We start from the raw sequence: 15,206 nt of genomic DNA on the forward strand, positions 1-15,206 counted from the left end.
TATTTACTTGCATGTGTGTTGTTTGCTGTAACCCTTCAACTTTGAGGGCAAGAATCTTGTCGATCTTGCTCATAACCTGTATCTCTGGCAGACATATGCAGTGCCTAGTTTAATGCAATAGTTATTGAAGGTATGAATAACTGCAAGAAGGAAGATTTTGTAATCAGATATAAATGTAGTCAATACCCTAAAGATTATTAAAAGGGAATAGGCAATAGGGCTCATATTTTGTTCTCATTGTGGTTTATGAAAGCTGAATGATGTGAGAAGAAATTAACCATGATAGAAATGGTTGTTTAAGGTGTTGGTTGTCTAGGAGAGCAATACTATAATTAAGGGAATCTATTATTTGGAATTCTGCTTAGTTTTTACATATTTTATTTCTCCCTGAGTTTCTTGATTTTTAAATCCCTCGTTAGCGTTGGCGACCAGAGTACTTCCCGACAGTAAATCATCAGTATCCGAGGAACGAAAGAGCGAAGCAGGGAACTAGAAAGATGTATATACGAATGACGAAAGAACAAACTGGCTCGGGTGGGTTGCAGTTCCTCTCCAGGACAGGAGGCGGCGCCAGTGTTCTGTCAACCTGGCCGCCGGCAGTTCTTGGCCCCTCCGGCTGACCGTCCGACTCTGGGCCCCGAGGCCAGAGTGGAAATTAGCCAATAAGGAACCGCCTTTGTCAGAAGGTAGGACAGAAGTGTCCAATGAGGGTAGCGCGTCTAGGCAAAGGGCGGAGCGCCAAGGAGGTGCGGAGGGGAGCGGTTGGGGGTGGGAGCTGGCGCTACCGACGGGGCTGGGACCGCCAGGCTGCGATGCGGACGGGGCCGCGGCGGTGACCGTCGCTGCCGCCCGACATGAACTCGCTGGAGCAGGCGGAAGGTGAGGTGGAGGGCCCGGGCCCGCCGCCGCAGGGCGGGCGCCTTCCGGAGGAGCTCTGGAGGGTGCGGTGGCTCGCGGCAGCGGGGCCGCGCGTCGGCCGCGGACGGAGCTGCTCGTCCGGCGCCGCCTGTGTTCTCCGCTCTTTAGCGAACGCCCGGGCCTTGCCGGTGGGGTGTCCCAAGTCATTTTCATTCTAAGCCGGTGGCCGCACGAGCTGTGCTCCCAGTGCTTTCCGCGGCTTCCGGTGACGGCCGAGGCTGGGAGATGCTCCCTGCTCCCGCTAAAGTTTAGGATCGCCGCCGCGGAAACGTCGCCCGCCCCTCGTGGAAGGAGACGCCGCGGGCGCCCGTCCCCGGGAAGCGCGTCGGGGCTCGGCGGAGCGGCGAGAGCCTGCAGCCCCCGGGCGCGGGCGCTTTCCCACGCGCGCCCGTTATCAGTGTCGGGGAGTCGGGCGAGATGAGACCGCCTTGCCGAGTTAGGAGGGCCGGAAGGCAGAATCCGAGAACTGCTGTCAAAGGAGCCTCCAAGATTTTGATACTCCAGTAACAATTTCCTGGTTCCAACATAACTAGAGCTCTCCTTGATTTTTATGTTTTCATTTGTAACCTCCTCAATTCTTAGACATTGCTTAGCTTGACATTGCTGATAATTTTCCACGTGCCAATTTTCAAAGCTTCGAAAAAAAAAGAGAACCGGTTTCCTTATGTATGAGATCAGAAATACTGTAAGAAATCTGATGTTTTTGTTTGTGCTTAAAACGGCCGTAGTAATCAGTGAAGTGCTATATGTCAGTTAACATAGAAAATCTGAAATAGTGTGTACCTAAAGTTTTGTCTTGCTGGGCATGGTGCCACACGCCTGTGTTCCCGGCCCTTGGGAAGCTGAGGCAGGAGGATCACCATGTGTTCAAGGCCAGCCTGGGCTACATAGTGAGTTCAAGGCCATAATGAACCACATAGTGAGATCCTGTCTCAAATCCCCCCCCCTTTTTTTTTTTTTTTTTGTCTCGATGATTCAAACCAGTAGAAATGCCTAATTAGAGAACTGAAATCTGTTTACCTAGATCTAAAGGCTTTCGAGAGGAGGCTTACTGAATACATTCATTGTTTGCAACCAGCCACTGGACGTTGGAGAAGTAAGTTCCTGACTTTTAAAGGCAAAATAAACTAACAATTGATAATTGTGTCCCTCCGCAGGAATAATTTACTGTTTCGTAAAATTCGATTAACAAATGCTTGCTTGACTAAACTAAGACTAGTATTTGTTTAGACAATTTTTAAATTCACTTACATTATAAATAATGCATTGCAAAGAAGTGTTTAAGAAAAGGAAAATTATAATTGGTCACGACTGGCGTGGTGGTGTAGGCCTGTAATTCCAGGATTTGGGAGGGACCCCAGCCTGTCCATCATAGTGAGACCCTGTCTCAAAAATGAAGCAAAATAATGTTTTGTGTAAATTACTGTTTTCTGTGAAAATAGGATTTTATTTGTTTTTGTTTTGTGGTGGTGCTGGGGATTGAAATCAGGGCCTCTGCGCTGAGCTGGAGTCCTATTTTTTTACTGAGTTATTTTTTGAGACAGGGTTTTTTGTCCCTACTCTGTTCAAGCTTCAATCTTCTGGGTTCAGCTTCTGATCTTGGATTACAGACGTACACCCTCAAGCCTGCTTCTTTGCTTAATTTTTATTCAGCGTTATGGTTTTAATTAAAAAATGTGTGTAATGGCGTGTGTGGTGGTGCACACCTAGAATTGCTGCTCTTGAGAAGCAGAGGCAGGAGGAGCACAAGTTCCAGCACAGTTGGGGCAATTCAGTGGGCTACTGATATTCCCTCAAAATAGAAAGGGGCTGGGGTGGAGCTAAGGCCTGGGCCATCGCCACCCCCACCCCGCAGTTCAGGAGTTTGTGTAATAGCTTCAGAATTTGATTTCAAAACTATAAAGTTTACTGTGTTAAGAAAAACCTTGCCAGGAAGGTGGAACACATCTGTAATACCATCACTTGGAAGGCTGAGGCAGAATTGTCGCAGGTTTGAAGCCAGCCTGAACACATAGCAAGACCCTGTCTTAACAGACCAAAATAAAAATGAATTCCTGTTTTTGCTGGGTGTATATCTCAGCAACAGATACCTGCTTAGCACATGTGAGGTACTTGATTCAATCCCTAACATCAAAGGGGAAATAAATCATGTTTAATGTACAATAGTCCTTTGCTATTTGGCCGTTTGACTTTCATGGACTCACTGTTTCCAAAATTTTCAAAAAATGTTAATCTAGGGCCGGGGAGATGGCTCAATTGAATAAGCGCTTCCCTGGCAAGCGCAAGGGCCTGAGTTCAATCCCTGGTTCCTCAAAAAAAAAAAAAAAAAGTTAATCTAAATCATTGCAGGATTTTGCAGTACCATACAGTATACATATGTTGTTAAAATTAAGTACGTTTACGAGTTTAGAAAATGGTTAAGAACATTAGAAGTGTTTTTAAAAATGTGGGAAAGGTTTATAAAACCTTAAAATATATGTAAGTACTAAAATGTAATGTTGCTACTTCGCTGATTTTCACTTACTGCCTGGAACGCAGCCTCCGCGATAAGTGAGGGACCACTGTATAGTTGCAAAGGTTATAAAATTTTGTTTAGTTGGGTTTTTTTTCCTGCTACTGGCAGTTGAGTGCAGGTAGGCCTTACCACTGAGCTATGACCCCAACCCTTTCTTAAAAAATTTGTAATGAGATGGGTCTCATTGAGTTCGCCTGTCCTCAAACTTGTGATCATGCTGCCTCCACCTCCCTACAGCTGGGATTCTAGGCATGCATCACCACCTACAGCCCCTTAGTTGGTTTTTTTTTTTTTTTCAAAGTTTTATTGATAAACAGATAGCAATGAGACAGTTTCAAATCAAATCAGAAGTACAGTTTCAACAAATAATACACTGCATATATTCTTCTTCGTGTTAATTGCTGTACAAGATGCGGACTTGTGATCCTATTTACAAACACCATTAGAACAAATCATTCTATTCATTAAGAGAATGCAACTATATATCTATCCCAACCACTTTGAATACACAGATACAAAATGGACATTCATAGTTATACCCCATTTTTTCTAAGTTCCATTGTTGAATATTATAGGTGTGTAAACTCAGCAAAATATTCTAAAAGAGTCCAGTAGCCCATAATAACATTGGGTCTTCTGTTTAACTGGCAATGGCAGAAATTATTGACCTGAGTCCCCCACAGCTCAACTTAACAGCATGGCTTTAGTTCCTATATTTCGTCTTCATACTTTTCTACTGGATGGTTAAGACCAAGGTAAAGCAGGACCTGTGCAACAAGAGTTGTAGCTTTTTGGTCTGAGAAGGTCAGTGAAATGCCCTTAGTTGTTTTTTAATGCAGCATAACTGTACTGCTTTGAGCTTCATCCAGAAAGTAAATTCACATCATTGCTATCTTTTCATACGTATACAAGTCCCATGAAATGGGACTTGAATGAATTGTGGCTACAGCCCAGTGGAAATGCAGTGTATAAGAAATGGCGGCAGTGCTCAAGGATGAGACGCCACACAAGAAGGCGTGGCTGTTCGAACAGCCTTGACGTGTGTACATGAAAATAGGGGTCTTGCACTGTTGCCTGTTAGCTGGGTCCAAAGCAGCCCTGCCTCTGCCTGCCCCCTCAGCAGGGGCGGGACTACAAGAGTGCACCACCATGGCTGGCTTTGGACCAGCCTCAGTATCTTCATGAATGTCTTAGATACTCATTACTGAAGTGTAATTCCTACCTAGAAAGAAGCACAATAGCACACATTGTGGATGTACCTTTTTTTCCCCTTCTTGTGGTGTTGGGGATCAAACCCCGGGCCACACAAATATGAGGCAAGTGTTCTACCTTTGAGCTATATCTCCAGCCCAAGAACATACTTTAAAGTATAACTCGGTTTGCAGTTTTTCAGGACCAGAGGAGCAGCATTGAACTTGAAAGTCCTTTCTAGGTCAAGATTTGTGTGTGTGTGTGTGTGTGTGTGTGTGTGTGTGCGCGCGCGCGCATGTGCTTTTTATTAGCTCTATTGGTAAAGATTTAATCATACACTGAGAATTCTGACTGGTCAGAATTTGTAAGTAATGACTGCCTCAGATTCTCAGGATTACCTAGGAATTGCCCCCAAAACCTCTCTTTCACTGTTATCTGAGAATCTTAAGAATGTAAATGGTGCTGCCCTATCTTATAAAATATAGTATGATAAGCAGAGTTCACTTTTTTCCACTTTATATCTTAGTGCTTACATATAAATGGCATCAGGTTACTACCAGGTAGAAAGCATGTCCATGAGGGTTTTTCTAGTGTTTTGTTTTGATTTTTCTTCAGTTTTTAACTGCCTGTGTAGCCAGATGTGGTGGTGCACATCTGTAATCCTAGCCCTTGGGAGGCTAAGGCAAAAGGATCACTGTGAGTTTCAGGCCAGCCTGAACTACATAGTGAAACCCTGTCTCAAAAGAGACAAAATAAATAAGATAAAATGCATCTTTAAGCCAGGCATGGCGTCACACACCTATCATCTCAGCACTCAGAGTCTGAAACAGGAAGATTGACTCAAATTCAAGGCAGGCCTGAGTTACCTAGTGAGTTCAAAGCCAGCCTGAGCTGTGTAGTAAGACCCCACACCCCCAAAAATAAATAAATAAGTATATCTGTAAAAATTGAGTTTTTGAAGCTTGATCTCTACATTTGAAGAACTTAATGTATCCCAACAGGCAATGTTTTACCTTTGGAGTTCTTGCTTTTAATTCATTAATCCTCATTTTTGTAACATCTAGCCAAGTAACAAAAGAATCAGTACCATCCTCACTTATTCTTCAAGTACTAATTTAGAGTATTTAGTGAATTCTTCCAAGTCATGTAGCAAGTTCCCCAGTTCTTGAGTCCAGTCATCCCTTTTTCCTGTTAATACAGAGTTATACTCCTTAGCTCTCACTGATTCGGAGTGGACGAAGGTGGCAGCAAATGTTCAGGGTGCTTCTGCTTACTAATTTTGTGTTTATCTTTCATCAGTGCTTCTCATAGTGGTATCTGTCTGTACAGCTACTGGTGCCTGGAACTGGTTAATAGATCCTGAGACACAAAAGGTAGAAATTTTCTTTTAAAACTTCAATAGATTAAATAAATTAATGGATGTATCTGTGCTTTGTTAATTGTACAGTGTTGCTTAAATGCAGCCTATAACTACTGATGACATGAATCATTATGTTAAAAGTAAGTGCTGTGTTAATTTGCTTAAAGAAAGCTTTGGCTTGACTGTTATGATTTAAATTTCTTTTCAGGGGAAAAAGCCTGAGAAATTTACTCCATGGGTTGGGGAGATGGCTCAGTAGAATAAGCGCTTCCCTGGCAAGCGCAAGGGCCTGAGTTCAGTCCTGGGTTCCACCCAAAAGAAGAAATTTACTCCATTTAGGTTATTTTGCAATTCATTTCTCAATTTGTGTAGCGCTTTTACATTTGCTTAAACTTACACTTCATTGGTACTTTATTTGAGTGTGCACATTGCCTCTTGTGTCACCAGTGCAGCTTTTAGTGATATTTTCTTCTCTGAGCTATCTTTGTTAGTAACATTCTTCATCCCACAGAGCATTTGGGATGATTTTATAGGAAACATATGGCAAAGCAGCAAAATATAATTGGATAAAGAACAGATTAGACTAGGAGATCAAAGCTAGGAAGGAAAGCAGGTCACTAGTATATAGGCCACGTGACCCAGCCAGAATCGAATTTACCTAATCATTGAAGTCACAGTTGATGCTGTCCTTTTCATTGTCTGTGAGAACACATGTGTTAGTTTCTTGCGCTAGCAAAGCTTTTTTTTCTTGGCATTTATATCTTAAAAATTATTGCCTGGAGTTTAATATAGGAAACGATGAGAAATCTATTGGGTACTACGCAAGCACAGCCTATACTGAATCCAGTTAATTGTTCTTTGATGAAAGCAGATAAAACGTTTTTAAGATTTCTACCTCTTTCTACTAATTTGTGCCCTGATTTCAAACTCAAGTTTGTTTTTTTTAATCAGAAGAATTAGTCTCCAATTTTCCAGTGAACTGTTTTCCCCAGGTGTGGTTTTAGGTAGTGACAATATTATGATTTTTATAAATCTTAAAAATTGCTCCCTCTAATAAGTAGACTACTTCACATAGTTTTATGTTAACCTTTTAGAGTATAGAGAAGAAAAGCCTAATAATAAGGCTGTTGTCATCAGTCTAAATGGAGCTTCAGACAGCCAAGGGTTTATTTAGCATGTAGTCCTGACTATCCATGGAGGGGGAGATATGAAAAGCTACAAACCTGGGGAGATTGATGGAATTTTATGTTAATAACAGGGTTTTATGGCAGACAGAAAACTCTCCTGTGTGCTCATTTATAAAATTCTGATCTGAGGGCTGTGCTTGGTACTCATCTTTAGGGGAAGAGTGGAAGGAGACGGGCAAGAAGATTGAAAAAGTCTGTCTTGGGAAATGAGTCTGACTTCTAATTGGGAAAAATATAAGCTGCTTTCAGCTAGTTGAGATCTTAATAAAACACGGAATTAAATGTAATTTGAAATAGGCCCAAAACTATGTAGTTAATATACTTTTCTAAATTAGGTGAGAATATCACTCTTGGCCTTAGGGTTGACTCTTTATTTCAGTATTTAATAATTCCAAACCTGACGACAGCTTTACCCAGCCGTTGTGTCTAAAGCGGGAGTCATAAGCACAGAAGTCAGTGGACAGCTACTAGAAAAGCGTAGCGGCACCATTGATAACTGGAAGAAACTTAGGAAGGAGCAAATGTGGCATGTGCTGATCAAGGGGACCACTGCTGTTTGGCCGCTGTTTGTTGTTGTCATGGTGGAAAGGGGGCTCATACTGACTGGCCTACTTAATATGAAAACACAGCACTGTGTGGACCATACAACTGCTGTATAGGAATTAAACTGTTCTCAGAGGTTTAGGAAGACATTCTTCTGGAATAATAACCTTTCTCCAGGGTCTCACCTTTTAGGGGACTTATTCTCTCCAGATGTTTCCAACCTCTACTTTATTTGACCTTGTTGAAACATCTACCTAGCACTCTCTGTCTTGAAACGATCATGTGTGTGTTTTTCTGTCTTAAAGCACAGCACATTTCTTTGATGTTTGAGTGGGATGTGCTTCGCCTGAATCTGTTAGCCCTGTCTGGTTACTACTCGTCCATTTGATTTCTTTTTCTAGCTGCTCTAAACGCTTGTCTTCTCTCTAGTCTGTTTCTGTTGTGGGTTCAGTGTGCACTGTTGTTCCAGTCAAGGATCACCCCCAGACTCTTGGTCTTCTGTGTACTCTTAGAATTGTATATTGGGCTGCTTTCTGTCATCTGGTTATGATCAGGTCTAAAACACACCTTTTCTTCTCTTGACGTCTTATGTTTTTTATTCAGTGCTAGAAGTCACACTGGGTCTCAGGCATGTCAGGCCTTTACTGTACCACTAAAATGTATCCACAGGCCCCTTTTAAGTTTTGAGACATGTCTTGCTAATTAATTTGCCCAGGTTGCCCTTGAATGTGCTTGTTATCTTGCCTCAGCCTCACAAGTAGCTGGGGTTGCTGGAGTGTGCCACCATTTCTGGTGAATTCTAATTCTTTATGGAATACTGATTGTTTTTCCTTGTTTGAATATCCTGTGGCCATCAAAATCTCAGTAGCTTCAAAACCAAAGTGTTCCTTTCTTCTAGCAGGAAGGATGATTCTGGGGCTGAATCTCACAAGGTTGTGTGTGGGAGTTAGTAGGGAAGGTAGCATAAAAAATGTGGCAGGAAATAAAGCTCAGACAGGGATCAGGTTATGAATAACAGCTTTCCCAGGTCTCTCAAGGAATCTTTAACAGAAAAGTTAGCTAGATCACATGTGACTTGCACCTTTCCTGAGGCTGAAGGCCTCATTTTCATTAATTAAACAGAGGTTAGTAAATATTTTAGGTGAGGGTTTTTTGAGTGTAAGAATGAGTTTGTAATAGCCTATGTATTTGAACTCAATGGAGAAAATGTTGTTATATTGTTTTACCACATAGGCATTACCAAGTATACATTTCATTTTTAGAACATACTTTTTTTTTGGTGGACCAGGGATCAAACTCAGAACCTTTCGCTTTGCAAGGCAAGCACTTATTCCACTGGGCTATCTCCCCAGCCCAACATACCTATTAAAAATGAGGATTATTAAAAGTCTTCAAGTCCTTGTACTTTAGATGATGAAAATACATCTGTTTATGCACAAGCGGGCAGGTAAGAATCAGTATGAGTCTAAGATTTTAACATAATATTACAAACTCTTCCTTTACAGGTGTCCTTCTTCACATCACTGTGGAACCATCCATTTTTCACCATCAGCTGCATCACCCTCATAGGCTTGTTCTTTGCAGGAATACACAAGAGAGTAGTAGCACCGTCCATGTATCCTTTACATAAATGGAAGCTCCTTCTCAGTGATCTGGTTGGTTGTTAGAAGCTTGCTATTGAAATGAGAAATTTTTCTTGACAACATTTGTTCAGTATAGCCGCTCGGTGTCGAACAGTATTAGCAGAGTACAATATGTCTTGTGATGATGTAAGTATTTTCTTTTTTCATTAAAAAATTACAGCCCTGCATAAAGAACTGAGGTGTTCAGCTTCAGAAAAAATGTCATTAACAGATTTTCTCTGTGGCATTAATAGAATATCCCTTAAATACTGATTCTGAAATACTTTTACATCTTAACAGCCCCATAGTTGAGATGCATTAGTAAGTGTGTCTAACAATTAAATTGGGGCCAGGGAAATAGCTCAGAGGCATAAACACCTACCTGCCTAGCGAGCGCAAGGTCCCAAGTTCAGTGCCTGGTACCACCGAAAAAAGAACCAATTAAATTGGCAGTTGACAGTTTAATCTTTCCTTTTTTTTTTTTTGTTTTTAATTTAATCTTTCTTAATGACATAAACTTGTGATATAATTGGAGCCATCTTAAATTCAATAAAATATGGTAATCACGATTGACCAAAAATGGCTCAAGAGATACTGGTTTTATAAACTTATTTGTAAATAGTATTTTGTGTCATTTGTGAAATAAAGACATAGACTAATTTAAGAACTATGCATATATAACCTACTGCGTTTTAAAGAATAGATCATGTACCAGTGTATTTTAAGAGCATCCAGTACTTTTATTACTATTTTGATTTGTTGATTCTATTTGTGTGTTTTTATTTTCAGGGCTTTTTGTTTGTTTGTTTTCTTTCTTTTTTTTTAAGTTGAGAAGGATTTTTTTTTTTTTTTTGGTTAGCTCAGGCTGCCTTAAGGGTGGGGCTGGTAAGGTATGGGGAACTGGGGATCGAACCATGGTCCCCTGTACCTGACTGGGTTTGGCCCAGCAGGTGCTTAAACAACTGAACTAACTAGCAAGCCCCCTCTTTTCTATTTTGTTTTTGAGGCAGGTTCTCATTATGTAATACAGGCTGGCCTCAAACTCCACATCCTCCTGCCTCAGCCTCTTGAGTGCTGGGATTACGTGCCTGGCAACCTTCACTTTGTAAAAATCATGAAATAATTCATTACATAAAATTAGAATAAACTGTTTACAAATATTTTGAGGGGTGTAGTTCAGTATTAGAATGCTTGTTCACTATGCACAAGGCCCTAGGTTTAGTCCCTAACACCTTCAAAAAAAAAAAAAAAGTTCGAAGCAGGAAGATAGCTGTTAAGGTCTTAGTATGTAGCCCAGGCTGGTCTCTTGACTCATGGGAGTTCTGCCTTGCCCCTGTGCTGGAGTTGCACGTGTGCACTACCACACACAGCATGATTTACTTTTTACCTTGTCCAAATTAAAATTTGTTTATATTGAAAGGAGAACAATTTTGCCCAGTTTTTTGTGGCTGGGTGATCATAGCCATCTGGGAAGCTGAGTCACAAAGATCACAGGTTCAAGTTCAGCCTGGGCAACTTGTAACTTAGGCCTTGTTTCAGAATGAAACAAGGCTGAGAATGTAACTCAGTTCAAAGGTCCTAGGTTTAATCATAAGAAAAAAAAAAGTTTCATGTGTTAAAAACTTGGTTTTGTAAAATGCATAAATCTGTACAACTTTTAAATTTTATCCCGTGGATTAAGTGATTTCTAGGTAGCCAAGGGACAAAGAATTCAAATAAAGGATGTGTGTGGGTGTGCATGCGTGTTGGTTTTAGTGGTAATTGAACCCAGAGTATTGTGCATGCTAAGCACAGGCTGTATAGTGAACTACTCCTCAGCCTTGCTTGTGCATGCATGTATGTGTTTTAAGGTAACGAGTCTGCATAAAGGAAATGTGAAGCAACTATTAACTGTCAAATCTTGATTATAGAAAATGATTCTATTTTCCTGCAAATGCCCTTTAAAATATATAAATAAGTGGTGGTATTTTTTAATACAACCATATGTTGAAAAAAAAATTTTTTTTTTGTTTTACAGACAGGAAAATTAATTTTGAAACCTAGGCCTCATGTTCAATGACAATCTGCCCACATTGTTATAGGATCTAAAGCAGTCTTTCTTCAAATAAGTGATACAGCAGAAAGCCATAGAGGATTCCTTCTGCAGTTGGGTATGTGAAGGTCATAGCAGCAGCTGACAGGAAGTGTGCAATATTTACCCAGAGGGTCTGATGATGACGACTCGCATTATCAGTGCTTCAGTGTTAGTGTCACTTTAGTACTTCAGCTCCTGCGAAGATGTTTGCAGATGAAGTATGTATGTATGTTACTAAGTTAAACTTAGAAACAGAACCTCATTCAGTTTTTATAATGTATTTTTGCAAACTACTGTAAATAGCAAATCAATGCCAATGGTGAAGAAGTTGTGTGGACTTCGTTCTCCTGCATCAGTATTTCAGGAACATCTGCTTGCCATCCCCACAGCTTTTTAAAACCGGCTATTATGTGTGCCTTTCATTCCTAACTCCTCTTCTAAAATTACAATGCAAGAAAACCATCAGATTCTGCTGAGACTGAGGAAAACTCATCCCCATTATGTTGTGAGCAGTTATAGATGTTTTCAGAAGCCGTTTTTGTTAAATGAGCAACAACTCCAGCAACTATTGTGGTTATATTTTTCAGTTTGTTATTTTCATTCAACACTAAATACACTTCATATTTTAAGAATTTTAAGAACACCCGAAAGTCCCCTGAATGTACAAGTTCAGTTATAAATTATGTATTTGAGAATTTGATAGTCCTTGTTTTAGATAATTGGGTTTTATGCTGTGATAAACATACTGTTACACAAGTAGTGCTCAGGTGTAACTGAGCACCCTCCATCACCAGGACAACATGGGAGTGTGCCACCAACTAGTCTACAATTCTCGCTGTTCAGAGAGTGTTGATGACATACTGTGTATGCATAACAGCCACATGTACTATAATAATAGCCCTTAAAATTAAACTGTTGGGATTGCTGTAAATATTTTAAAGTACTGGAGGTGCCTTTTACCTGTTCATTGACGACTTTGAAAAGATTTAAATTATATGAGCAGTCTTTTAAATTTCATTTAACATAGAGCTGAAATTTCAATGATAGGAAATTTTAAATGAGGCTGTCATTTAACTTAAATGTGTTCATTTGGCTTTCATGTGTATAAAATTTTATTCTTTGAACTGAAGCAATAAGACCCTCTGCTACTAAGAAGTCTTTTGAGGGTATTCTATATATTCTACTTCGTTTTATTTTCTGTAAATTTTGTAGTAAATATGTGTATAAAAATAAATACTTTATATATAACTAGTTATTAGACTTGTTCTTTGGCTTTTAAATATGTAACTCTGAAAACAAAACTGGTAAGCATGCTGTGTGTATCTGATCCAGACTAGTTCCAGTAGGTTTCCTCATCTCTTAGGTTGTAGTTACTTTTAATGTCTCATTTATCATAGCATTTTGTTCTTAATCAAGAAGTGCAGATTTTCTCACGCTGCCCTTTACAACAGTGGATTGCCAGTTTCCTCCCAGAGTATAAAGCTGAGAAGGGATTTTTATAGGTTCCTAATGATTTTTTTGGCTTTATTGTTACAAGCTGTGAATTCCTTTATTTTAATTAATAAAAGCCTTGACTCTTGTCCCCTAGAAAAATATGCCTCTGTATATACACAAATTTTGCATGCACTTTGGAGAGGATTCCCTGATGCCAAACTACTAGGAGCCCTTTGACTGCAAGAAAAAAAAAATATTCCTGAAAAATGTTTCAACTTGTATGGCGCTTAATTGAAGAGTCATTAAAATATGGTTAAAAATGTAGACTTTTGTTCTTGAAAGGCTGAGGCAGCAGGATCATAAGTTTGAGCCCAACCTGGGCAACTTGGTCACTTGGGCCCTGTTCCAAAATTTAAAAATGAAGAAAGGACTCAGGGTAGAACCTCGGGCCTCATGTGCTAGGCAAGAAGCACTCTGCCACTCACCTGCACCCCCACCCCTTAGAACATTTGTGAACTTAAGGTAGATGGAATGCTTTTCAAGTAAGGAACTTCTGCCAAGTTCTACAATAAGCCAACATAATCATCACTGTGATCATTTCTACAATCTTCATGTACAGTCACAGGAAACAAGGGCTCCAACACAAGTTATGACGACAATCCAGGGCACTGCGTCATTCTTAGAGAGCAGCGAGTCCAAATAAGAGCAGGGCAGGAGGGAAATCTTGGGGGAAGAAACCAGAATTGGTATGTTCGAGAAAGACAAAATGACATTAATAGGAACCGAGGATAATGAAAAAAGGTAATTATTCAAGGAAAATGAAGGGTTGTTCCAGAACGGAACTGTGGCTTGGTGAACTGCTTAACAGTGAACAGTTCTTGCATTTTCCTAGTAATATGGTTAGTCCCGTGCACCTATAGCCCCAGCTACTTGGGAGGCTGAGACAGCAGGACTGCGTGAGCCCAGGAGTGACAAACTGTCCGGCACAACATAATGACATCTTGTCTCGATACATAAATGACTAAATCCCACAACAAAACAAAAATATTTTTAATTTAAAAAGAATTTTGGTTGTTGGATAAAGGAAAGTGGGAGAGAGTATTTGGGGAGTGAAGTTCTTGCTACTGACAAGCTGGAAAGCAATAGCTTGTCAGTGGGAATCGGGGAAAGAACTAGAAACATACTACTTCCCAGAGGGACTGAAGTTGTGAACAAGGAGGGCAAGACTTAGCTATTCTTTTACAACTTCAAACAGTGTATGCCTAGAAAGTACTTCTTTTCAGTAGGGTGATAGAATAATTTATTTTACATGTGGAGAGATTAGGTAGAATTAATTGCCAAAGCTGGGAGTCTGTCTGCTCTTGAAGAAATTTTCCTTCCTTTATGTGGTGTTACAATTTGTGTTTTTTTGTACCAGTAAGTCTTAGTTAACTAAGTAAAATTTTATTTCATTCATTACCAACCAAACTGGAGTATGTGCAGGTTAAATCCTGTCGTTGTGATTTACAAATGTGTATTCAGCAAGTAGCTAAACCTCCGTGCATCAGTGCCTTCGCCTCACGGGGTGGTTGGACTCCATGGCTTGAAGTGTGCAAGCTCTTAGCGCAGTCTCTGGAGCGCGGTGAGGGGTCCCTGTCAGCTGGAAGCTTCCTCTCCAGACAGCGCTGCCCATTATGATTATCAGTGAATCTGGGGCTGCGGATGTAGCTCAGAGGTCAGCATGCCAAGCACGGCACAGGCACACAAGATGGACTTTAGGTAATTTACATGTAACAAGATGTATCCATCCTAACTATAGTTTGAAAAATTATAATAAATATGGTAACTCTGTAACAATCACCACAAAATATGAAACATTACTCTCACCTCAGAAGATACACTTAGCAGGTACCATTGCTCCTTCCTGGCCCCAGGTAACTGCTGTCTTAAGTTCTACCACCGTTCATCTTGACCAAACAGCCATCAAAGCATGTAATAGATTTCAAAGGCAAAGATGTAAATATCCTACAGCACAATTTGATCTGGCTCATTTCAAGCAACAACCACTAGATAATTATCTTTCTTTAAAACGTCTTGCAGCTGGGGGTTGTAGCATTTCCTATAATCCCAGTTTTCTGGGAGGCTGAAGCATGAGGATTCCTGAGTTGGAGGCTACCCTGAGTCACAGCAACACCCTGTCTCTTTTTTTTGGACCCCCCCCCAAAAAAAACCTTAAAATACTAGTTTTCTCCTTGAAAAAACTTTGTTAATACAAAATAAATTGAAAGATTACATCAGCGATTATTGTATTTCTATGATTGTTATTGCTATTGGCTAGATCATTTTGCTGTTAATAATTTTAAGTCAACATTTTCTTTTAAGT

The 15,206-nt window shown here is 40.3% G+C and overlaps 1 protein-coding gene across 2 annotated transcripts; it reads left to right on the forward strand.

Annotated features, from left to right (window-relative positions):
• Positions 1–774: 774 nt before the first annotated feature.
• Positions 775–12,677, forward strand: Cnep1r1 (CTD nuclear envelope phosphatase 1 regulatory subunit 1). 2 transcript variants are annotated; one of them, XM_023703548.1, is made up of 6 exons: positions 775–879; positions 1,943–2,014; positions 5,954–5,997; positions 9,220–9,329; positions 9,429–9,483; positions 11,354–12,677. In XM_023703548.1, exons 1-6 carry the CDS (start codon positions 855–857, stop codon positions 11,393–11,395), a joined length of 348 nt encoding a protein of 115 aa, XP_023559316.1. In that variant the 5' UTR covers positions 775–854; the 3' UTR covers positions 11,396–12,677. The 2 variants fall into 2 exon arrangements, with proteins under 2 accessions (XP_023559316.1, XP_004643444.1); XM_004643387.3 differs by having other exon boundaries at positions 5,924–5,997; positions 11,354–12,674.
• The last annotated feature ends 2,529 nt before the right edge of the window (positions 12,678–15,206 follow it).

This window comes from Octodon degus, unplaced genomic scaffold (assembly GCF_000260255.1).
Source record: "Octodon degus isolate 3935 unplaced genomic scaffold, OctDeg1.0 scaffold00173, whole genome shotgun sequence".
NCBI classification, from domain to species: domain Eukaryota; kingdom Metazoa; phylum Chordata; class Mammalia; order Rodentia; family Octodontidae; genus Octodon; species Octodon degus.

Excerpts from the sequence above, each read along its gene's own strand:
- Cnep1r1 (XM_004643387.3), top strand. The coding sequence starts at position 855 with ATGAACTCGCTGGAGCAGGCGGAAG. Across the intron at positions 2,015-5,923 it reads AGCCACTGGACGTTGGAGAA|TGCTTCTCATAGTGGTATCT; the intron begins GTAAGTTCCTGA and ends ATCTTTCATCAG. Across the intron at positions 9,330-9,428 it reads AGAGTAGTAGCACCGTCCAT|TATAGCCGCTCGGTGTCGAA; the intron begins GTATCCTTTACA and ends ACATTTGTTCAG.